The sequence below is a fragment of the Arachis ipaensis genome, chromosome B9 (assembly GCF_059453495.1).
Source record: "Arachis ipaensis isolate K30076 ecotype BB chromosome B9, ASM5945349v1, whole genome shotgun sequence".
In the NCBI taxonomy this organism is placed as follows: Eukaryota; Viridiplantae; Streptophyta; class Magnoliopsida; order Fabales; family Fabaceae; genus Arachis; species Arachis ipaensis.
The window spans coordinates 34,820,295-34,846,134 of record NC_142444.1 but is presented as its reverse complement, the minus strand read 5'-3'; the positions used below and the strand labels follow the sequence as shown (position 1 = coordinate 34,846,134).

General features: G+C 40.7%; 1 protein-coding gene across 1 annotated transcript; it reads right to left on the bottom strand.

Moving 5' to 3' along the window:
• Positions 1-19,594: 19,594 nt before the first annotated feature.
• Positions 19,595-20,608, bottom strand: LOC148544266 (uncharacterized). Its single transcript, XM_088498905.1, has one exon. The coding sequence runs from the start codon at positions 20,606-20,608 to the stop codon at positions 19,595-19,597; it is 1,014 nt and encodes a 337-aa protein (XP_088355031.1).
• Between the last annotated feature and the right edge of the window lie 5,232 nt (positions 20,609-25,840).

The following is a 25,840-nucleotide window of genomic DNA, read 5'->3' as shown; positions in this document are numbered from 1 at the left end:
TTCGACACCCAAGCTTGCCTCCAATACTTTATCTCCCATTTCAAAACTTGTGTATTTAGATTTTTGCTTTGAAACATTTTGCAGTTTCTATGCTTTCAAATACACCATGTGATTTCAAAGAAGTTAGACACCTACTGCTACTTATATCTTGCTGGAATTGGTGCCGCAATCCATGACTTAAAGCATTCCTTAGCTAATCTTCAATGCAGACCCATATTATATAGTACATCGCCCCAAAAACTCGATGCTACGTCACAACTAAAGAAAAGACGGCATACATTCTCTGGCTCTTTACCATACATTGGACATCTATAGAGGCTGGCGAAATTCCACAACTACATAATTTGTCTCTAGTGTTACAATTTTTTCATTAAAACAAATCAGTTTAATAGTTCAACATGCTTGGTGCTAAACCATCCCATTATTTCTTCATGAACCTGAAATTGTTTGATACCTCCTCACCTGCCATATCTTTATAATGTACTTACAGCATCTTACCTCCATCCCTCCAAAATTCATAAAATCAAACCAACATCTGCAAGTAATGAATGAACAAAGAAACACTTCGAAATCAAAAGAGTCATTAGAATCTATGAAATTACAAAATAAAATTAAATGTTTTGTGGCAAACCAAATATATTGGTTATTGAACCTCATTAAACATGCAACGAAATCAAAGTGTAAATCCATCAAAGAATTCTCAAAAATAAGGAGAAATAAGAACAAACTTTTGGCTCAAAAGTTGTTTCACTGAATAAGTAAGAGGTTCAGTTCTAACTTAACAATGTATTGAATTATTTAAAAAAAAAAGGCTACAAATAGATTCAAAGTACAAAATCACCAACTAAATAAAAAAAGTGAAGTCCAATACTCTACTACGGCAAAAAATAAACAAATTTGAAAATAACAATAAATGAAGTCAATTTTTATGTAGCAACTTAGTATCTATTGATGACAATATTTGGTATAAAATAGAGTAGTTATTTGCTTGAATATTAAGATTCAACAATATAATCAAGAGATAATTATTTTAGAAATGTATATTACCCACTCCCATTGACTCACCTACTCTCCTTAACTGACCTACTCTCTTTGACTAAACCTTATTTATACTTTCTCAATTTTGTGAAGGGAAAAAAGATCTATATCAAGTACTACTTGTACAAAAAGATAAAATAAAAGTAATGATTTATATATCTCTATCAAATTCATAAATTACATGTCTCTAAACAAAAATTGTATTCAATTATTGTTTTCTTAATATTCAGAGCTTGTCATGATTTTAACTTGTTAGATGATCCCAAACACAAAATGAAAATTTTTTATTCAAAAAGTCTCATTATTTTAAGTATTTTAATTTAGCGTCACTACTCATATAATTGTATTATTCTGAAGAACACCTGATATTTGGATCTTAACACATTTTTTAATAAAAGAAAAAAGAAAGAAAAGTACTCAGCTTTTTATAAGAGCAATAAGTTCAGAATAGAATATAATAATCAATGTCCCATTTTTCAAGAAAAAAAAACTGTAAAACCCAGTTAATTAACGACTAATTAGTCCATAAATAAAAATTTATTCTAGAAAGCTAAAAATGTGATTTTATGGCTTAATATGATAGAGGAGATTGAGACGAGAATTTCGATACCAAATTTGTAAAAATCGGCCCAAGATTGGACCGAACGGGCCAAACCGGGCCAACTGGACCCATATTGGGCCCTTGGCCCAACCAAGCTAAACTTAAAAGCCTAAAAAATAGCACTCTCTCTCCTCTAAACCCTCAAAAACACGTTGAAATGAGAATGAAAGGGGGAAGAACACTTCTCCAAAGTTCTACCCTTGTTTGATCTTCAAACCACCATAACTTTTGATTCGGAGCTTTGATTGCCGCACTGTTTGCAGCCACGCGTTCACTGCAACGAGCTCTACAAAAACTACTACTTTGTTCTTGAGGTAAGCCACGATTTTGGTTCAGTTTCTCATCCCTTAAATTCGAATTTAATGGGGAAAATGTTGAGATTTTGGGCTCTTTCATATTATAAGACCCAACTTGCTTGAAGGAGAAGAGTAACCTTGTCTCCTTGACCCTTGAGTGTGGTAAGATTCTCAACCCTAGTGAACCTTGTTGGTTTATCATGTTGGGTATTGAGTTGTGTTTGAATGTGATATTTGTGGCTTAGGTAGTGTGTATGTAAATATTGAATCATGATTGAGGTTTTGGAAAGCTTGGAAAATGGCTTTGATGTGCTAAAAATCTGTTCTTGGAGGTGTTGAAGCTTGGTGAGCTTGTGAAAAAGTGATTTGGAGGTGTTTTGGGTTAAATGGAAAAGCAACTAAGGTATGGTCTCGGTTTCCTATATCTAAAATGTAATGTGGTGTGAAAACTTAGGCTGGAGGCCCTAAGATAGGATTTGAATGGTTGATGTTGTTGAATGGTTGAAATCAATTGTGTAGTCATATATGTGATTATGAATATTGATGATGTGATGGTGTGATGCATGAGAGATATGCATGTTTTGATATATGATTAATGATTAATGATTGATTGAGGTTGAATTATGGGTGAAACCATGTTGAGAGTGAGAATGGTAAGGATTGTATGTATTGATGGTTGATTGGAAATGGTGTGTTGGAAATTGGAATGAGGAAAATACATATGGCATGATATTGTGTTTGAAATTGGATTATTTGATGAAATTGGTTAACATGGTGGGTTGATGGTCTATAATTTTGATAAAAGATGTTAACATTTGAGTTGAGGAGGCTTGAAGTGGTTTTTGGTATGTTTTTGTTGATTCCAAAAAGGGTTGGAATTGGTTTGTTTGAAAACGGCACTTTGTGGTTTTGTAAGAAAATGTAGTTTTTGGGCATACTTTGACGGAGCATAACATGGACTCCTGATCCCCGATTTGTGCAAAATTTATTTAGAAATGAAATTGGATACAGGATGTTTATGCCATTCGAAGAACAGGTGAAAAATGATTTAAAATAGAGGAGTTATGTCCGTCGGAAGATTTGGGTTTGAAATTGTGAATTCTGCAGCTTTTTAACTTAGAAAAATTTTTGGCAAAAAGTATTCCCACGCGTAGGCGTCGCCGACGCGCACGCATCGTTTTCAAATATTCACTACCCACGCGTACGCGTCGAAGAGTGAATTCGATTGGCCCAGCCAAATTCCAGAGAGTTGTGCCTGAGTTGTGCTGGTTTTGTGCCTGGGACACAAAACGCACCCACGCGTACGCGTGGCTGACGCGTTGGCGTCACTGGGCTTTTATCCCATGCACGCGTGTGCATGAAGGGACGCGTACGCGTCACTGTGTTTTGCTGTGTTCCACGCGTGCGGATGGGCGACACGCACGCATGACCCTATTTTCACCCCAAAGTTGATTTTTGAGATTTCAAAGCCAAATTTCATTCTTTTAAGCCTCCGATCTCATCCCTTATGTCTTAAAACTTGATGATATGCCTAGCAATGAGAAGGGCTAGTAAATGTGGTAACTTATGGATGAAGAAAGGGGAGAATTAATGAACAATGATGATCAAAGAGAATTGTATGAGATACGGAGGATGGTGGTGGAAGTGCCTTATATGCCATGAGTCGAATGGCTGTAATTGTTAATGAATTGGCTGGTTATGGATTGAATTATGAGCTGGATGGATGAATTATTGCCGTATTATGGCTGAGCCATTATTGAATTATGGCTAAATATGATTGGATATATGCTTATTGAATAAAATGTGAATGTTGTACTTCCACTATCTGAGATACGAGTTTCCCTGGGAGAAAGCAATGGCTAGCCACCTTGTGCTCCAGGTGGAGACTCGATACTCTACTGACCCTATGTCCTAAGTGTGGCCGGACACTGTGAAAGTTCCGGATGAGCTCGCCTCCGTGTATATGCACCAGTGAGGGTGTTGGATATGAATTATGATTTATGATTGAGTATAACTCGAGTTGAGGATGCACGACAGAGGGACAGTCCAATGGTTAGCTACCAAGACTTGTCGGGTTGGCTATATAACTGACAGATGATATCTTCATCCATTAGGACAGGCATTCATCATATGCATACTATGTGAATTGTTTGGAATTGCCTAATTGACTGCATATTACCTGCTAATTGTCTAAATGTTATATCTGCTTCCTACTTGTATATCTTCTTGTCTGATATAATTATGTTTGCCATATTATATTACTGCTGGCGATTGGGGGGTCTGCAAGAATCGGAAAGGGAAGTATTAGTTAGACTGAAGATCCTTAGTCAGTTGCCACTTATAGTTTAGTCTGTTTATAAGCTTTGAATTATCTGTTGGAAGTTCTATGATTGCCTTCGGCTTTCCGAGGACATTACATGTTCGATATGTGAGCACTGTTACCATACTGAGAACCTCCGGTTCTCACCCATACAGATTTTGTAGTTTTCAGATTCAGGACGTGAGGCTTCTCGCTGAGGCATGCTGGAGACTTCTGGATAAGCAAAGATCTTGTTTCTTGGGACTTTATTTTGGTTTTATTATAGATAGTTACTATCTCCACTAAATATTGTATATAAATATACTGTTTTGACTCCTCTTAGAGGTGGTTTTGGAGAACAGGTTTTGTTAGCCTGTCCTTGGGGTTTCCCTTAGGTTTCCTACTTTATGTTTACAGATACATATGTATACTCTTATGCTCAGATCGATTATCTTCGCAACCGGATCTTGAGTTTTGATATTCGTAATTTTGGCACTCTCTTGTTTTGGTTTCGCTTTAGTTATCTCTTTATCTGTTTCGATTCGTTATCGATCGAAGTGTTGCGCTTTTCTATTTAAACGGTTTTGTTTTATCCCCTTTTCTTCAAAGGCTCCTAGTTATAATCATTCTTCACAATACTATATGTATTAAATTTTATTTTTAGAGGTCGTAATACCTCGCCACCTCTATCTTATTACTTAAGCATAAGACTCTATGTGGTAGGGTGTTACATTATGGTATCAGAGCAGTTTGTTCCTATAGAGCCTGAGGGACGGACTGACTATGCTTCTGTGCATTCTCTGTGTGTATGTTATGTGCTATTAGAATATCTAACTGATATACCTGGCATAAACGTTCATGAGCATGCATTTGGGACTTTGAAGCACTAGACTTTCGATATTGAGACTGATCAACTTGATATCGATTGTTTGGTGTGTATAGGAACCAGATGGCGCCTCGTGGACGCGGTCGAGGTCGTGGGAGAGGTCGTACTAGTACTCAAGGACCGAGAGCCAACCCAAATAACACGGTAGATTTTATGGCGGTGTTGGAGAATATGGCTACTGTTATGCAGGCCACTACTGCGGCTCTTGGACAATAGATGAACAACCATGGCAATGACGGAAGTGGAGCTCAGGGCCCGATGACACTGGCAACCTTCCTGAAGGTTAATCCACCTAAGTTCAAGGGGACCACTAGCCCGACTGAAGCTGATACCTGGTTTCAAGCTATGGATCGAGCATTGCAAGCGCAGATGGTACCTGAAGGGCAGTGTGTTAAATTTGCTACCTATCTGCTCACTGGGGAAGCATCACATTGGTGGCAAGGAGTCCGACGTCTTCTGCAGCAGGGTGATGACCCTATCACCTGGGATGCCTTCCAGGAGGAGTTCTATAAAAAGTACTTTCCGAATTCTGCAAGGACGGCCGAGGAACTCGAGTTACTGCAGCTGAAGTAGGGTGCTATGTCCATATCTGAGTATACTGACAAGTTTGAGGAGCTATTCAGGTTTTCCCATATGTGTCAGGGAGCTCCGGGAGACTTTGAGGAATGGAAGTGCATTAAGTATGAAAAAGGACTCCGCAGCGACATCTTTAGCTCAGTGGGGCCAATGGAGATCAGAACTTTCTCAGAGTTGGTAAACAAGAGCAGAGTTGCTAAAAAATGTGTGAAAAAGGCAGCTGCTGAGAGAGGAAGCCATAGGGGACCATTCTCACAGAATCGAGGGAAGAGCCTTGCTCCTAGAGGTCCGCCTTTCAAGCGGGGAGCCTCTTTCCGGAGGCCCAACAACAACAACTCCCAAGGGAAAAGGTTTCGGAAGCAGCCTCAGAATGAGCAAGCTTGTGCTAGGTGCGGAAGTCACCATCTGGGAGCCCCGTGCAAGGCCGGATGGGGCTTGTGCTATTCTTGTGGCAAAGCGGGGCATAAAGCCGCAAACTATCCGGAGAAGCAGAAGCAAGGTGCAGGGAAAACACAGCAATCTGGCTGGGTGTTCACCACCTCGGCTGTTGGTGCCGAGGGATCCAAGACACTTATTCGAGGTAACTGTGAAATTGCTGGTCAAATTTTAAATGCTTTATTTGATTCGGGAGCAATACATTCATTCATTGCATTCGAAAAAGCTAGTGAGTTAGGATTGAAGATTGTAGTCTTAGGTTATGACCTAAAGGTGTATAATGCCACCCATGAAGCCATGATAACTAGGCTAGGATGCCCGCATGTTTCATTTAGGGTCCAGTAACTTGATTTTGTCCATGACTAAATCTGTTTGCCGATGACCGGTCTTGATCTTATATTGGGTTTGGACTGGTTATCTAAGAACCATGTTTTGCTCGACTGTTATGCAAAGTCGGTGTACTTTATGCTGGAAGATACAAAAAGGCTGGTTGTGTTGAATAGTTATTACTTGAACTCTATGATGGTGAATTGTTCTGGGGCCGAATGTCAGGGTATCTTGTTGTTAACTGCGGGTGTTTCGGGTGATGATCAAAGATTGGAACAAATTCTGGTTATGTGTGAGTTTTCGGAGGTGTTTTCTGATGATATTGATGAATTTTCACCTAATCGAGAGGTTGAGTTTACTATCGAGTTGTTGCCTGGGGCTGGACCAATCTCAAGTGTTCCTTATAGGATGTCACCGCTGAAAATGGCCGAGCTAAAGTCTCAGCTAGAGGATCTGTTGGGTAAGAACTTTATCCGACCAAGTGTTTCTCCGTTGGGTGCACCAGTGTTACTGGTAAAGAAAAAAGATGGGAGTATGCGACTTTGTGTGGATTATAGGCAACTGAACAAGGTCACAATAAAGAATAAGTGATGTGCGGAAAACGATCCGACACAAAACTCACCGGCAAGTGCACCGGGTCGCATCAAGTAATAATAACTCACGTGAGTGAGGTCGATCCCACAGGGATTGAAGGATTGAGCAATTTTAGTTTAGTGGTTGATTTAGTCAAGCAGATCAAGAGTTGATTGATTGATTTGTGATTAACAGAAATTAAATTGCATGAAAAGTAAAGGGAGAGGAGTAAATTGCAGGAAATTAAAGAGAACAGAAAATAAAAGTGCTGAATATTAAAGAACAAGAAAATAAATGGCAGAAGCTTAGAACGCAAGAAATGTAAATTGCAGAATCTTAGAATGCAAGAAATGTAAATGGCTTGAATTGTAAATGGATCAGGGATGTGGGATTGCAAAAATTAAACAAAAGAGCAGTAAATCTCAACAAATAGAAACGTAGAAGATGGATCTAATTGAACCGGATCTTAAATGCAAATGAAAATAAACTTGGTGTAGCAATGTAACAAGGAAATTGAAATTGAAAGATGTAGATCTCAGGACTCAAGAGACTAGATAACCAAGTCTAGATCTCACTGCCTTCTTAGATCCAAATTTAGAATTCAATTGCAAAAGATTAAAAATCAAAACAGAAGAAAACTTGGATTCAAATCTCAATTCTCCAATGATGCAGTGAAAGAAACAAAAAGAGATCTCAAGGTGAGATTGAGACAGAATTTCCTCAATTCTTCAACACCCCAGACTCTAAATCCCCAAATAGCTCAAAACCCAAAGGTTCTCTACTGTGAATACTATGAAAACTCTTAAAGAAAACTCTAAACAAAAAAACTCCCTAAAACTTCAAATCCTAAGCTATTTATACACTTTCTTCAAATGATCATTAAGCCTTGAATTGGGCCTTTAGCCTTGATGGAATTGGGTTGCTAGTAGCCTCTGTTGATTGCTCTTGGTGTTGGGATGAAATCCATTAGTGAACCAGGCCATGAACCATTCACGTTTGAGCCAACGTTTGAGGCAAACGTTGACTCAAACATTACTTGAGTGAGGCATTATGCAGCTAGGCTGTGTGTTGTCTTCCACGTTTGGCTCAACGTTTGAGGTCAAACGTGAGCTCAAACGTGGACCTCCCTTTTTGTATGCTTCTTGGGGGCTACCTTGTCCTCTTTTCGCGTTGCAAATTTTGTGCCCAATAGAGACTATTATATATGGTTGGAAAGCTCTGAATGTCAGCTTTCTAACCCACTTGGAATCACCTCAATTGGACATCTACAACTCAAGTTATTCTTGTTGGAAGTGTGCCCCTTCATGCTGTTTGGCGCCAACGTTTGACCTCACGTTTGAGGCAAACGTTGGCTCAAACGTTGCTGTGCCCAGGAGCTCCAACTCTCTTCTTTTTGGAGCCAACGTTTGACCTCACGTTTGAGGCAAACGTTGGCTCAAACGTTGCTGCCTCCAGGGATGCCATTTCTCCTCTCTTTTGGAGCCAACGTTTGACCTCACGTTTGAGGCAAATGTTGGCTCAAACGTTGCTTTCCAGGAGCTTCATTCTTCAGCCAACGTTTGACCTCAACGTTTGAGGCAAACGTTGGCACAAACGTTGGCTTTTCCCCAGGGTGTTCTTCAACTGCTACTCACGTTTGAGTTGACGTTTGAGGCAAACGTTAGCTCAAACGTGAATTCCATTTTCTCAAACCCATTCTTGCAACCTTCTTCCATAATGTTGGCACACCTTTTGTTTCCTTTCTTCACCTACAAGTAATCAAAACAACCAATCAAAGTATCACAAAATTCACAAGGTTTATAAATCAATTAATTATCAACTAAAGTTAGCTTGAACCTCATGATTTTGTATCAATTAAAAGGTGGTTGATTGATTTAAGGAAACCATGCAATTCCAATTCAAATGGTTAATTTATAATGCAAGAAAGTGCATAAAACTAAATGAAAACAAAAGAAAAAGACTAGTGAAACTAGGCTAAGATGACTTGTCATCAATAAGTACCCACTGCCAAGGATTGACGATCTCCTGGATCAGTTACAAGGAGATGGGGTTTTCTCTAATATCGACTTGCGATCCGATTATCACTAGATATGAGTGAGAGATGAGGACATCCCTAAAACCACTTTTAGGACTCGTTATGGTCATTACGAGGACATTGTGATGTTTTTTGGGTTGACAAACGATCCTGCAGTATTTATGGATTACATGAACAGAGTTTTTCGTCCGTTTCTGGATAAATTTGTTGTTGTTTTCATTGATGACATACTGATTTATTCCAAGACTGAGGAAGAACATGCAGAGCACTTGAGGACCGTGTTGCAGATACTAAAGGAAAAGAAACTCTATGCGAAACTGTCTAAATGTGAATTCTGAAAGAGTGAGGTGAAGTTTCTGGGTCACATGGTGAGTAAACAGGGGATAGCTATAGATCCTTCTAAGGTGGAAGTAGTGATGGAATGGAGGCAACCAACCTCAGTAACTGAGATAAGGAGTTTTCTGGGCTTAGCTGGCTACTACCGGAGATTTATCAAGGGCTTTTTGCAAATAGCATTGCCGTTGACAAAGTTAACCCGCATGGATACGCCATTTGTTTGGACTCCTGAGTGTGAGGAGAGCTTTCAGGCGTTGAAGCAAAAGTTGACCACTGCGCCTGTGTTGGTGCTACCTGAGCCAAATGAATCATTTGAAGTGCACTGTGATGCTTCACTGAAGGGTCTAGGGTGTGTGCTGATGCAGCATCGTAATGTGGTGGCGTATGCCTAACGACAGTTGAGACTTCATGAAGTTAACTACCCTACGCATGATTTGGAACTTGCTGCGGTTGTGTTTGCCTTGAAGGTGTGGAGGCATTATCTCTATGGGGTTAAGTTTCAATCTTCTCTGATCACAAGAGCTTGAAATACCTCTTTGATCAGAAAGAGCTCAATATGCGGCAGAGGAGGTGGATGGAGTTACTGAAGGACTACGACTTTGAGTTGAATTACCATCCGGGGAAAGCTAATGTAGTGGCGGATGCGTTAAGTCGGAAGTCGTTGTATGCTGCTTGGATGATGCTTCAAGAAGAGAAGTTACTCAAGGAATTCGAGTCTGAAGATTGGTGTTCAAGAAGTGTCTAGGACTCTATGTTTGAGTCGATTTCAGATCTCAAGTGACTTTAAATCTGAACTCCTAGAGGCTCATGAAAACGACGACGTGTTACCGAAGGTGTTGCCAGCTATTGAGCAAGGAAAGCGGTGGAGAGTGTCAGAGGATCAGGATGGGCTATGGAGATTCAAGGATAGGATCATTGTGCCGGATGTTGGCACTTTGCGACAAGATATCTTAAAGGAAGCACACAAAAGCGGATTCTTTATTCACTCGGGGAGTACTAAGATGTACCATAATCTAAAGGCAATATTTTGGTGGCCGGTTATGAAGAATGATGTGGCGGAATATGTTTCAAAGTGTTTAACCTGCCAGAAAGTAAAGATCGAACACCAAAGACCTTCCGGGATGTTGCAACATTTAGAGGTTCCGCAATGGAAGTGGAAAAGCATTGCGATGAACTTTGTGTTGGGATTGCCAAGGACTAGGGCCGGTTTTGATGCTGTCTGGGTGATCGTGGACCGACAAACGAAGTCAACTCACTTTTTACCCATTCGGATGAATTACACCTTTAAGGAGTTAGCACGGTTATACATAAAGGAAATTGTGAGACTTCATGGTGTACCTGCTACTATAATCTCTGATAGAGATCCTCGTTTCACTTTGAGGTTTTGGGATGCATTTCAAAAAGCTTTCGGGACCCGATTAAGCTTGAGCACAGCTTACCATCCTTAAACAGATGGTCAATCCGAGAGGACGATCCAAACCTTAGAAGATATGTTGAGGGCTTGTGTTCTGGATTAGCCGGCAAGTTGGGATCAGTATATGCCACTAGTGGAGTTTACATGCAATAATAGTTACCATGCAAGCATCGGAATGGCTCCGTATGAGGCCTTGTATGGGAGGAAATGTCAATCTCTGCTATGTTGGTATGAAGCTGGGGAGAAAAGCTTGTTGGGGCCGAAGATGATAGCTGGAACTACCGAACAAGTGAAGAAAATCCGAGATAGGATATTCACTGCGCAGAATCGTCAGAAAAGCTATGCCGATCAAAGGCGGAAGCCCTTGGAATTTGAGGAAGGAGACCATGTTTTCCTTAAAGTTACTCCAACCATAGGAGTAGGTAGAGCAATTAAAGCAAAGTTAAATCCTCGATACATCGGTCCGTTTCAGATCCTGGAGAGGGTTGGACCGGTGGCGCATCGAATGGCTCTACCACCCTACCTTTCGAACCTGCACGACGTATTTCACGTGTCGCAGCTTCGGAAGTATACTCCGGATGTTAGCCATGTGTTAGAACCTGAATCGGTTCAATTAAAAGAAGATTTGACGCTTCCAGTGACTCCGGTCAGAATTAACGATACAAGTATCAAACGTTTGCATGGAAAATAAGTTTCGTGAGTCAAAGTGGCATGGAGTCGAGCTGATGTTGAGGAGCACATTTGGGAACCTGAGTCGGAGATGCAACCTGACTATTCGCAATTATTCTCAGGTAATTGAATTCGAATTTTGTGGGCAAAATTCCCAATTAGGTGGGTGATGCGCGATATTTTTCGGTATAGAATTCTATCAATAAATTCCGTCATGAGTATAGTCTAAACCAACAAGCTATAACGCATCAAACATAGAAAATGTGTGTCCACAATTCAAAATCAATAACCGAGAGTATTAGTCCTGAGTCATTCTCCCTAGGAGTTGCCCTAAGATGCACATCATTGGTTAGGAGTTCTCTTGGTGTTTGAGGTTGAACACGAGAAATGTAAACAAGCTTGCATAAAAGCAATGAACAATTGACAAGTAGGCTAAGGGACACAAGAAATTGAATTAAACAAGAGTGAATGTCAATCAATCAATGTAAAAGCCTTGGCTAGGGTTGGGAATTGGAATTCCTATCCTCATTGCCTCCAACAATTGTGATAAGAATTGGTTGTTGCTCTACTTAGTTAACCTCTAACTATGAAGGAAAGTCAAGTAGAGATAATCAATTTAAGTCCATACGTCCTAGTCAAATCCTAAGGAAAGACTAGAGTTAGTGTCGTTCAAATCAATTAGCAATTTTCAATTATCAATCAACAAAAGATTTTGACAATTCAAGTGTCTCCAATTATCCAACCCCTAAGCCAAGAGTGAAATTCTATTCCATAGCTATAGTTGACATTTTCTCAAACATTTGGTGAGCAATAATGAAAGACATGGTGAAATTGAGAAGAGAAATTGAATTCAAGCTATCTAATACAAGCAATTAACAATAGTCAAGCAATTAACAATAATGAACATGAAATTTCTCAATGCATTAATAGAAATCAAAGTAACAAGATCCAAATCCAAGATCTACAATGCTAGAGTAACAAGAACACTAAATTTAGAGTAGAAGAGTGAGATCTACAAAATAGAGCAATGTAAAATTGAATCAAATTCAGATCTAACCAAAGGATCCAAGTGAAATTGAAATTGAGAAAGCCAAAACTGAGAGAGAAGTTAGAGTTTCTCTCTCTAGAAACGTAAACTTCCAAAACTAACTCCAAAGTGTGTAATGTGTGAATCCCCTTCAATCCTTGGTTCTTAAGTCTTTTCCCTCCAAAATTCAGCTCAAAACTGGGCCTGGAGCTCTTCAGAAATCGACAATCACAATTTCATTAAAGAAGTCACGTGCCGAGCGTCACGCGTACGCGTGGGTCACGCGTACGCATCGTCTGGGTTTTTGCGATCCACGCATACGCATTGATGATATCACATACTCATGCATTTCCTTTTCTTATCATTTTCCATATGCATCGATTATTATTGAACCTTACTTTGGGGCATTTTGTCCCCTTTTTATTTCTTTCTTTTTCTTTTTCTTCTCTTTTTTTATTTATTTTTTTCTATTTTCCCTTTGTATATTTTTTTCTTCTTTTCTTTCTTTTCGAACTACAAAAATATACAAGAGCATCAACGCATATGGCTTCACATTTAATGCACGAATATGTATCCAATTCCCAAGATCTTCAATGAAAATTATAAATACCCTTTTTCCTCAACCAATATCCCAAGTTTCCCCACACTTGAATGACACACACTCACTAGCCTAAGCTAATCAAAGATTCAAATAAGGACGATTATTGTTTTTCGCTTAAAGGCTTGTAATGTGCTAATATTAAGAACAAAGGGGTATTAAAATAAGCTCAAAATTGGCTAACAATGGTTGATGGAAGGTAGGCTATTTGGGTAAGTGGGCTAAATGAAATGATGGCCTCAATCATATAAATGCATGTCTACATAGAACAATGGACATAAAGAATCGAATAAATCAAAGATCACAATCATAGAAAGAGAACAATGCACACATGAATGGAAATAAGTGATTATAACATGTAACCACACAATTAGGCTCAAATCTCACATGCTTGTGTTCTTAGCTCAAAAACCATGTTCCAGTATACATTTTTCAAACAAGATTGACACAAAAATTTTTCAAATTGGTAGGGTGCCCTAAACTTGATTTCTTGGAAAGGACGTTATCACCCTAACCAAGTAGTCCTAACATGCAGAAAAGTGTTCAAATACAAAAACTAACTATGCAATCTATTCTAACTAATGAAAGAAAAATCATAATCATAGGTGTTGAAAAGAAAAGAATACCTACGAAAGTCGGTAACCGACCTCCCCACACTTAGAAGTTTGCACGGTCCTCTGTGCCAATAGAGATACGCAAAGGGGGATTTGGGTTGCCATTTCCACCATCCGTGTCTTGAGTGAGTGCTTGCTTTACTGTAGTCCGAAGCAGATGTGGAAATGCTCGACTCTTCCATAGGCGGGTTGACACAACCCCAAATCTTCTTCATATAAGCAAATTGGCGTTTGTTTCGCCGCTCATATCGATCGATCTTCTCATGGAGCTCTACAAGAAATTGATGGGTTGACTTTGGTGGTGTGGATGAAGTGGTAGGAATGGTGGAAAGAGGAGCTATGTCAAGGCTTGTGGTGTCCATAGGAGGCTGAAGATATTTCCCGCTTGGGACAATATCGCCCTTTGCCGGAATTATAGCCTTCATGTCCTTAGCCTCGGAAGGGACACCAGCAGCAGCAACTAAATCTGATACCAAAGCGGGAAATGGTAGATTACCCTTGGCATGGGCTCGACCCACTTTTCGGATGTGGAGAGGGATGTTGACTGGCCTCTCCGTGAGTATGCACCAAACAAGGAGGGCGAGGTTCTCCGTGATGGATGACTTACGGGAGCTAGGAAGTACGTAGTAAGATAAGATTTGGGCCCACGCTCGAGCTTCCACAGTAAGGTAGCATGCGTCAATGCACTTGAGCCGCATCCTGAGTCTCTCTTGGGTCCAAAATGTCTCTAGTTAGGCAATAACCGGAAGAATCAAGTCCCAATCAAACCCAAATTCATTCCGCTGCCACAGGACTGCTTGGTAACCATCTATCTCCTCCGGTATCGGTAAAACATTAAGCACTCGCTGAATAGCCTCTTCCGAAACCGGGACTTGCTTCTGGCACACATAAACTGACTGAAGAAAAGGGAAGTGGTAATTGGAGTAGAACTCCACCACCCAAGAAAGGTTGGCCTCCTGTGGTCTTCGCATTATAAATCCCCATTGCCGCCGCTCAATGCGGGGCATCACATATTGAGCAATGTTGTTCGGAGGGGCGGGTAGATGCTCGGAATGATAGTTCCTCTCAACCATGGCGGGGAACATGAGCTCATAGAAGCAGTTAGAAAACCTTGTGGGGTCCCTTGCCTGATTGCCCTTCTCTTGTTCATCAATATGAACAACCGTCCTCGCCTTCTTTGAGAGGGGTTTAGCTCCTAATGTAGGGTGTGCCTTGGAGGTTGATTTTTGGGGTGCCCTTTTTGTGGCTGGTTTCTTAGACGCCTTCTCCTTACCTTTTCTGGTGGCCATCCTGAAAAAGAAAGGAAAAGAAAAACATTAAAACCCAAATAATCAACACTTAGAAAATAACATGCAAGTGAAAAAAAATAAAGCCCAAAAGGAATAGTGTGTCTTGAGGACATGACAACTATAACATGTGAACAAGCCAATAATAAAATCTTGGGTCATAATACTTAGCATGGGATGCAAGAGTGAGTGAAGCATGCAATAAGGCATGAGAAGGATAAACTCAAGCATCAATAATAATGAAGAAGCAAGTCATGGGGAATGAGTATAAGAATGGTAAACAAGAAGCAAAATAGGCTCAATGCATTTAGATGGAGCAAGTGAAAGAAGAAGAAGCACCAAATTGAGAGTACAAAGTCAAAATTGAGCTAACATGGTGTAGGTGCCTTTCAACAAATACTTGGTATGCAATATTCAAACAATGAGCAAGTAGGAAGAATTCAATCACATAATACTCCAAATTGAATACCAAACAACAAAGCAACACCACATAGTCACAAAGGGATCAAGAGATATCAAAACGATTCATCAAAGCAAGAGAAAACTCAAAGTTCAACATCCATAGAGAATATGAAAAGAAAGAAAGCAAACAAGCAAGAACCAATCAATAAAAATGCAACTAGGAAGAAAAGAAAAAGAAAAGTTGAATGCAACTAATGAGAGAAAGAAAATTTAGAATAAGAGACAAAAAGGAAGAAGGAATAGGAGTAAAACCTTGAGTAGAGAAAGAAAGCAAGGTGAAGTGTAGGTGGGAAAATATGAGAGGAGAGAGAAAGGAAAAGAGAGGAGAGAGAAAGTATGGGGTCGCCGGAGGTAGTGGTTGCTGGCGGAGATGGTCGCCGGTGGAGTGGCCGGAGACAAGGGTGGTAGGGTGATGGGAGAAGGAAGAAGAGGAAATGGAAGAATGAAGTGAAGAGGAACTCAAAAACAGGGCGCGCTTAGTTCTAGTTGCGTCAGGGGTATGACGCGTGCGCGCGCTCCACGCGTACGTGTGGAAGGATGGAGAAGGGAAGTGACGCATAAGCGTCCCCCACGCATACGCGTGGGGTTACAAAAAAAAAGAGGGGACGCGTATGCATTAGGTGACGCGCACGCATGGGTAGAGTTGTGCCATGGGCACAGAGTCGGCACAAAGTAGGCCCAACTCTCTGGTTTTTGTACCAGGAGTGGGGTGCAGCACCATCAACGTGTACGCGTCTATCACGCATACGCGTGGATTACAAGATTGGCGAGCGACGCGTACGCGTCGCCCACGCTCACGCGTGGGTGCATTGGCACAAAATAGGCACAAAGTTGGCAGAAGTCTCTGGTTTTTGTACCAGAGAATTCAAAATTCGCAACCGACGTGTATGCGTCGCCCACGCTTACGCGTGGGTGTGCGAAAAGACAAGGGACGCGTAAGTGTCGCCCACACTTACTCGTGGGTTGCAATTGTTCCTTGGGCACAAAATGGGCACACAGTAGGCACAACTCTCTGGTTTTTATACCAGGAGTTCTGAAATTGCGCCGACGCGTACGCGTAGAGCACGCTTGCGCGTGGATCGCCCCCTTTTTTTTCATACACATGAGGAGGATCAATTATGGCATAAATTGGTAGTAATGCATGCTAAACGGTTCAAAAACATCCAAAACTTCATGTAACACTCAAAATCAAGCATTTCTTCAAACATTCCAAATCGATCAAACCACTATCAATGAGCACCTCATGTGCAATTTAACAAAAATCAAGCAAAATCAACCCTACTATGAACAAACTCACAAATCAAGCAATCACAAAAGGCACAAAGACTCTACAAACTATATGCAAGAAACTATAAACAAAGGAAGATCATACCATGGTGGGGTGTCTCCCACCTAGCACTTTTCTTTAATGTCCTTAAGTTGGATGGTCATGAGCTCAATTCTCTTTGCCTTCGGGTGCGTCCTCAAGGAGGAATACCTTAACCTCTTTGTTGCTTTTCATCTTCTCTCTATGGTATAGCTTTAGACGATGACCATTAACCTTGAAGATATTGGGGCTTGAAGGGTGGCGAAGGTGGTAGATCCCATATGGTTCAGCTTTCTCCACTCTATAAGGACCTTCCCACCTTGATCTTAACTTACCAGGCATCAATCTCAACCTAGAATTATAAAGGAGGACCAACTCTCTAGCCCGAAACTCTCTTCTTTTGATGTTTCTATCATGCACCGCTTTCATTCTCCCCTTGTAGAGCCTTGAATTCTCATAGGCTTCCAATCGGAGGAACTCAAGCTCCACCAACTGTAACTTCCTTTCGACTCAAACCCCAAAGCCTGAATTGCATTCCTTTACGACTCAATACGCTTTATGTTCCACCTCCACCGGGAGATGGCAAGCCTTTCCATAAACCAACCAAAACGGGCTCATACCAATCGGCGTCTTGTAAGCCGTCTGGTAGGCCCAAAGCGCATCGCCGAGCTTAGAACTCCAATCCCTCCTGTAAGGCTTTACAATCTTTTCCAATATACGCTTGATTTCTCGATTGGAGGCTTCGGCTTGGCCATTCGTTTGAGGGTGGTATGCCGTGGCCACTTTATGGATGATGCCATACTTCTTCATTAAACCTGCCATCCTTTTGTTACAAAAATGCGAGCCTTGATCACTCACGATTGCTCGTGGTGATCCAAAGTGGCAAATGATGTTATTACAAACAAAAGAAAGAACCACATTAGCATCATCTATTTGGGTAGGAATCGCCTCCACTCACTTGGAAACATAGTCAACAGCTAGCAGAATATACACGAAACCATTAGAATTTGGAAAAGGTCCCATGAAGTTAATACCCCAAACATAAAAAATTTCACAAAACAACATTGTTTGTTGGGATATCTCATTCTTTTTGGAGATATTTCCAAACCTAAGGCATTGTGGAAAAGAGCTACAAAAAAGAGATGCATCTTTGAAAAGTGTAGGCCACCAAAATCCACAATCCAAGACCTTCCGAGCCGTCCTTTGAGCACCAAAATGGCCATCACCCTGGGAAGAGTGGCAAGCCTCCAAAATGGATTGAAACTCGAATTGCGGTATACACCTTCGAATTACTTGATCGGCACCACATCTCCATAAGTATGGGTCATCCCATACATAATATTTGGATTCACTTTTGAGCTTATCCTTCTGATGTTGAGAAAAAAATTGGGAGGAAAGGTGCGAGCAACCAAGTAATTGGCAATAGGTTCATACCAAGGGATCACCTCGGATATTGCTAGCAAGCCCTCAAGAAGAAATGTATCATTGATAGGAGTGGGATCACCCTTTGTGTGCTCAAGGCGACTCAAGTGGTCCGCCACTAAGTTTTGCGAACCACTCCTATATTTGATCTCTAGATCAAACTCTTGCAATAGCAACACCCATCGGATCAACCTAGGTTTGGATTCTTTCTTGGCCAACAAATATTTCAATGCTGCATAATCCGAATATACTTCCACCTTAGAGCCAAGTAGATAAGCCCGGAATTTTTCCAAGGCAAAGACAATTGCTAACAATTCCTTCTCGGTGGTAGTATAGTTGGACTGCGCTTCATCTAAAGTCTTAGAGGCATAGGCAATGACATAAGGAATTTTACCCTCGCACTGAGCTAGCGCCGCTCCTACCGCATAGTTTGAGGCGTCACACATGATCTCGAATGGCCTAGTCCAGTCCGGCCCTCTCACTATAGGAGCTCGGGTCAAAGCGATCTTGAGCTTGTCAAATGCCTCCATGCACTCTTCACTCAAATAAAATTCCACATCCTTTTGCAACAATCGAGAGAGAGGTAGTGCCACATTACTAAAGTCCTTAATGAAACACCGGTAAAAACCTGCATGTCCAATAAATGCACGGACTTCCCTCACAGAAGAGGGGTAAGGCAAACTAGAAATAACATTGACCTTTGTCGGATCAACAGAGATCCCATCATTAGAGACAATATGCCCTAAAACAATACCTTGTCTTACAATAAAATGGCATTTCTCAAAATTTAACACAAGGTTTGATTTAGTACACCTCTCTAATACTTTTGCAAGATTGTCCAAGCAAAGGTCAAAGGAGTCCCCATAAACACTAAAATCATCCATAAACACCTCCATGCAATGCTCCAAAAGATCCGTAAATATACTCATCATACACCTTTAAAACGTAGCCGGTGTGTTGCACAAGCCAAACAGCATTCTTTTATACGCATACGTTCCGAAAGGGCATGTGAAAGTGGTTTTCTCTTGGTCTTCTGCAGCAATGTGGATTTGAAAATAACCAGAATAGCCATCTAAGAAACAGTAATGAAATTTACCACATAGGCGGCTATCAAGCTTTTGATCGATGAAGGGCAACAGAAAGTGATCCTTCCTAGTGGCCAACTTTAAGCGCCGATAGTCAATACACACCCTCCATGAGTTTTGGACCCTTGTGGCTATAAGCTCCCCATTCTCATTCTTGATTGTAGTAACACCAAATTTCTTTGGAACCACTTGGATAGGGCTCACCCACTCGCTATCTGAAATCGGATAAATAATGTCTTCTTCTAATAACCGGGTGACCTCCTTCTTCACAACCTCTAGAATGGTAGGATTTAGATGCCTTTGAGGTTGTCAAACAGGTTTGGCTCCTTCTTCTAGGAAAATTCGATGTTCACACACTTGGGGGCTAATTCCAACTATATCTGCCAAGCTCCACCCGATGGCCTTCTTGTTCCTCCTCAAGACATTTAGAAACCTCTCCTTTTGATGGAAGGTGAGCTCCTTTGCAACAATTACCGGGAGCTTTTGGTCATCTTCAAGGAAGGCATATTTTAGGTGGGATGGGAGTTGTTTCAAATCTACATTTTTTTGATGACTTGGCGCTTTGTCATCTGGTGACATTGGAGGTGAAAAGGCATCTTCTTCACATACATGGGAACTCTCCACATTTGGGCCTTGAATCATACTCTTTCCATCAAAATCTTCTTGGTGGACTTCGGCCACCGCATTATCAATAAAATCATACCGGAAAATAGAGTGGTCCTCCGGTGGATGTCTCATGGCTTCATCAAGATTAAAGCTCACTTCTCTTCCATCAATCTCAAACGAGTAAGTACCCGAAAACGCATCCAATTTGAACCAGGAGGTCTTCAAGAACGGTTTTCCAAGCAAGATAGATGATGTCCTTCTGGAGTCACTAGGGGGAATCTTAAGAATATGGAAATCAATTAGGAAGACCAACCCCTTTATACTCACTAGAACATCCTCCGTGATACCCACTACAGAAAATATGCTTTTGTCCGCCAAAACAAACCGGGTGGCCGATCGTTTCAACGGTGAAAGCTTTAAGACCTCATAAACAGACAAGGGCATGATGCTCACACAAGCACCAAGGTCACATATACAGTCGACAAATTGTACCCCATCTATGGTGCAAGTTACTAGGCAAGGACCGGGGTCGCCACACTTTTCCGGTATATCACCCATTAAAATGGAAATTGAGCTCCCCAATGGAATCGTCTCTAAATCTTGAATTTTCTCCTTGTTCATGCATAAGTCCTTTAGAAACTTGGCATATTTAGGTACTTGGCGGATAGTATCAAAGAGAGGAATGGTTACCTCAACTTTCTTGAATATCTCCACCATTTTGGGATCCAACTCAACTTGCTTCTTGGTCTTCCTTGCCAATGTGGGAAATGGAATTGGAGTAGCTTCTTGCAAGACATTTCCATCCTTAGGAATTCCACCCCTTGGTTGAGCAATCACTTCTTCAACTACCTATTGGGTTTCATCCTCCTCTTTGACTTCTTCTATCTCAACCACATCCTCATCTTGAGTGACCTCTATTAGACTTGGCTCTTCATGACTCTTCTCTTGCAATTTGGTGCCAGACCTCAAGGTGATGGTATTGATACCACCCTTGGGGTTGGGTAGAGGTTGAGAGGGTAAGGCACTAGAGCTTGAGGGTTGCGTGGTAGAGGTAGAGGGCGGTTCCATAAGGAAAAGAAGGGCTTGGATGGTAGAGGTAAGACCGGTAAGGCTTGAGGTAAGTGTGGTTTGAAGCTCTTTTTGTCCTTGGAGGATGGAGCGGAGTATCTCATCTTGGTTGGAGGAAGAAGATGGATAAGTGATTTGGGGAAGGAGGGGTTGTGGTTGGTTGAGTTGAGGTGCTTGCCTTTGATGAGGTGGTTGGTAGGTTTGGTAGGCTCTTCCTTGGTTTTGGTTTTGGTATGGAGGATTTTGTTGGTACTGGTTTTGTTGATTGTTGTTGTTCCATCTTTGGTTCCCACCGTTGTCCCTTCCTCCTTAATTATAGTTGTCCCTCCATCCTTGGTTAGAATTATCTTGCCAATCTTGACTAAAATTACCCCATTGATTATAGTTGCCTCCTTGTTGATGATAACCTTGGTTTGGACGATTGTAGTAGGCATTGGTAGCCGCCAAGGTATTATCCTCTTGGAGGTTTGGGCATTTATCGGTGTAATAGGTGTAACAACAGCAAATTCCGCACACTCTTTGGGGGACCAACTATTGACTTTGTTGTTGTTGAGGAGGTGGAGGTTGTTGTTGATTGAGCTGAAGTTGCTTGAGAATATTTGTCATTTCTCTCAAGGTCTTAGTAAGGGCGGCGGTCTCACCACTAGTAGAAACTTCATTTATGGCTCTTGGATGATGGTTTCTTTGTCTAGCATGTTGGGTGGACTCAGCCAAATCGGTGATTAGTTGCCATGCTTCCTCCGCCATTCTATACTTTGTCAAGGAACCGTTGCTTGAGGCATCCAAGAGGATCTTGTCTTGTGGTTTCATTCCTTGGCAAAAATAGCTAATCAACACTACAGTGTCGATTATATGGTGAGGGCATGAGTCAAGAAGCCTTCGAGATTGTTCCCAATACTCGTATGGAGTTTCCATTTCACCTTGGACAATGCATGAAATTTCTTTCCTCAATCTATCCGTCACCTCGGGAGGAAAGAATTTATCTAAGAACTCCCTTCTAAGCAAATTTCAATCACTAACAATTTCATCGGGTGAATTGTAGAACTACTCTTTGGCTCTTCCTTCAAGAGAGAATAGAAAAGTAAATAGCCAAATAGCAACCTCATCGGAACCCTCTGGCCTAGTTATTAAACATACACCTTGAAAGTCTCTAAGGTGTCTAATAGGATCTTGAGCGAAGAGTCCGTGAAACTTGGGTAGAAGATTAATCAAGGCAGTTTTGAGCTCAAAATTAACATTCAACTCCGGATGACGCACTTGAAGCGGTTGAAGAGCAAAGTCTGGAGCACCGGCCTCCTTAAGAGTGACTCTTCTTGGAGGGGCCATGGTATCAGTACCTAGATCAATGGAAGAGGTATTAGTAGTATCGATGGAAGAGTAGATGGTTTCTTCCTCAAATGACGTTTTTGATTCAACCTCGGATAAGGTTGGTGAATTAGTAGGAACCCTTTCACCACCTCTAAAGGCTAACAGTCTCCGAGCTTGCGTAATATGGAGTAAAGTTCTCTCAATTTCGGGATCAAAATTAGCTAAGCTCGGATCCGGTAGTGAACGCGTCATTCAATGAAAGAAGCATAGAGCTCATGACAACAAGAGGCACTAAACAAAGATTAATCCTAACTAACAATTGAGCTAGCAAACAATCAAGAAACAATGCAAGTATTCACATCTCAACATATTTACACTAATCAACAACATGGCACACATATGCAATTCCCCGGCAACGGCGCCATTTTGATGCGCGATATTTTGTCGGTATAGAATTCTATCAATAAATTCTGTCGTGAGTATAGTCTAAACCAACAAGCTATAACGCATCAAACATAGAAAATGTGTGTCCACAATTCAAAATCAATAACCAAGAGTATTAGTCCCGAGTCGTTCTCCCTAAGAGTTGCCTTAAGATGCACATCATTGGTTAGGAGTTCTCTTGGTGTTTGAGGTTGAATACGAGAAATGTAAACAAGCTTGCATAAAAGCAATGAACAATTGACAAGTAGGCTAAGGGACACAAGAAATTGAACTAAACAAGAGTGAATGTCAATCAATCAATGTAAAAGCCTTGGCTAGGGTTGGGAATTAGAATTCCTATCCTCATTGCCTCCAACAATTGTGATAAGAATTGGTTCTTGCTCCACTTAGTTAACCTCTAACTATGAAGAAAAGTCAAGTAGAGATAATCAATTTGAGCCCACAAGTCCTAGTAAAATCCTAAGGAAAGACTAGAGTTAGTGTCATTCAAATCAATTAGCAATTTCCAATTATCAATCAACAAAAAGCTTTGACAATTCAAGTGTCTCCAATTATCCAACCCCTAAGCCAAGAGTGAAATTCTATTCCATAGCTATAGTTGATATTTTCTCAAACATTTGGTGAGCAATAATGAAAGACATTGTAAAATTGAAAAGAGAAATTGAATTCAAGCTATCTAATACAAGCAATTAACAACAGTCAAGCAATTAACAATAATGAACATGAAATTCCTTAATGCATTAATAGAAATCAAAGTAACAAGATCCAAATCCAAGATCTACAATGCTAGAGTAATAAGAATAATAAATTGAGAGTAGAAGAGTGAGATTTACAAACTAGAGCAATGTAAAATTGAATCAAATTCAGATCTAACCAATGGATCCAAGTGAAATTGAAATTGAGAAAGCCAAAACCTAGAGAGAAGTTAGAGTTTCTCTCTCTAGAAACATAAACTTCCAAAACTAACTCCAAAGTGTGTAATGTGTGAATCCCCTTCAATCCTTGGTTCTTAAGGTCTTTTTCCTCCAAAATTCAGCTTAAAACTGGGCCTGGAGCTCTTTAGAAATCGCCTGTCACGGTTTTATTAAGGAAGTCACGTGTCGAGCGTCACGCATACGCGTGGGTCACGCGTACGCGTTGTCTGGGTTTTTGTGATCCACGCGTTTGCGTCCACGTTTGTGCGCCAATCTCAAATCCAAGCTCCCACGCTTGCGCTTTGGCCACGCGTGCGCGTCGACGCCAATGCTCCAAAGCTCCATTTTTCATGCTTCTTCCACTTATGCATGCTTCCTTCCTCTCTTTTAGACCATTCTTGTCCCTATAAATTCTGAAATCACTCAACAAATAGATCACGGCATCGAATGGTAATAGAGGGAGATAAAAATATAGCATAATTAAGGCCTAAAAAGTATGCTTTCAACCATTAAGCGAAATTGGGAAGAAAACACAAAACTATGCATTTTACATGGATAATTGTGATAGAATGTTGATAACACCCTCCAAATTCTACACAAAATAAACCCTAAAATTGGGGTTCATCAGTGGGTAGAATGTAAAACCCGGTTAATTAACGAATAATTAGCACATAAATGATAATTTATTCTAGAAAGCCAAAAATGTGATTTTTATGGCTTAATATGATAGAGGAAATTGAGACGAGAATTTTGATACCAATTTTACAGAAATCGGCCCAAGATTGGACCGAACAGGCCAATCCGGGCCAACCGGACCTATATTGGGCCCTTAGCCCAACCAAGCTAAACCTAAAACCTTAAAAAATAGCACTCTCTCTCCTCTAAACCATCAAAAACACGCTGAAATGAGAATGAAAGTGGGAAGAACACTTCTCCAAAGTTCTATCCTTGTTTGATCTTTAAACCACCATAACTTCTGATCTGAAGCTTTGATTGCCACACCGTTTACGGTCATGCGTTCACCGCGACGAGCTCTACAAAACCCACTACTTTGTTCTTGACGTAAGCCATGATTTTGGTTCAGTTTCTCATCCCTTAAATTCAAATTTAATGGGAAAAATGTTGAGATTTTGGGCTCTTTGATGTTATAGGACCCAACTAGCTTGAAGAAGAGTAACCTTGTCTCCTTGACTCTTGGGTGTTGTAAGATTCTCAACCCTAGTGGAATTTGTTGGTTTATGATGTTGGGTATTGAGTTGTTATGTTTGAATGTGATATTTGTGGCTTAGGTAGTGTATATGTAAATATTGAAGCTTGATTGAGATTTTGGAAAGCTTGGAAAATGGCTTTGGTGTGCTAAAAATCTATTCTTGGAGGTGTTGAAGCTTAGTGAGCTTGTGAAAAAGTGATTTAGAGGTGTTTCGGGTTAAACGGAAAAGCGGCTAAGGTATGGTCTCAGTTTCCTGTATCTAAAATATAAAGTGGTGTGAAAACTTAGGCTGGAGGCCCTAAGATAGGATTTGAATGGTTGATGTTGTTGAATGGTTGAAATCAATTGTGTGGTCATATATGTGATTATGAATATTGATGATGTGATGGTGTGATACATAAGAGATATGCATGTTGAGAGTGAGGATGGTAAGGATTGTATGTATTGACGGTTGATTGGAAATGTTGTGTTGGAAATTGGAATGAGGAAAATACATATGACATGATATTGTGTTTGAAATTAGATTATTTGATGAAACTGGTTAACATGGTGGGTTGATGGTCTATAATTTTGATAAAAGATGTTAACATTTGAGTTGAGGAGGCTTGAAGTGGTTTTTGGTATGTTTTGGTTGATTTAAAAAAGGGTTGGAATTGGTTTGTTTGAAAATGGCACTTTGTGGTTTTGTAAGAAAATGTGGTTTTTGGGCATACTTTGACGGAGCATAACTTGGACTCCCAATCCCCAATTTGTGCAAAATTTTTTAGAAATGAAATTGGATCCGGGATGTTTATGCCATTCGAAGAACGGGTGAAAAATGATTTGAAACGGAGGAGTTATGCCTGTCGGAAGATTGGGGTTTGAAACTGTGAATTCTGCAGCTTTTTAACTTAGAAAAATTTTTGGTAGAAAGCACTCCCACACGTAGGTGTGGCTGACGCGCACGCGTCGTTTTCAAATATTCACTACCCACGCGTGCGCGTGGCCCACTCATACACGTCGATG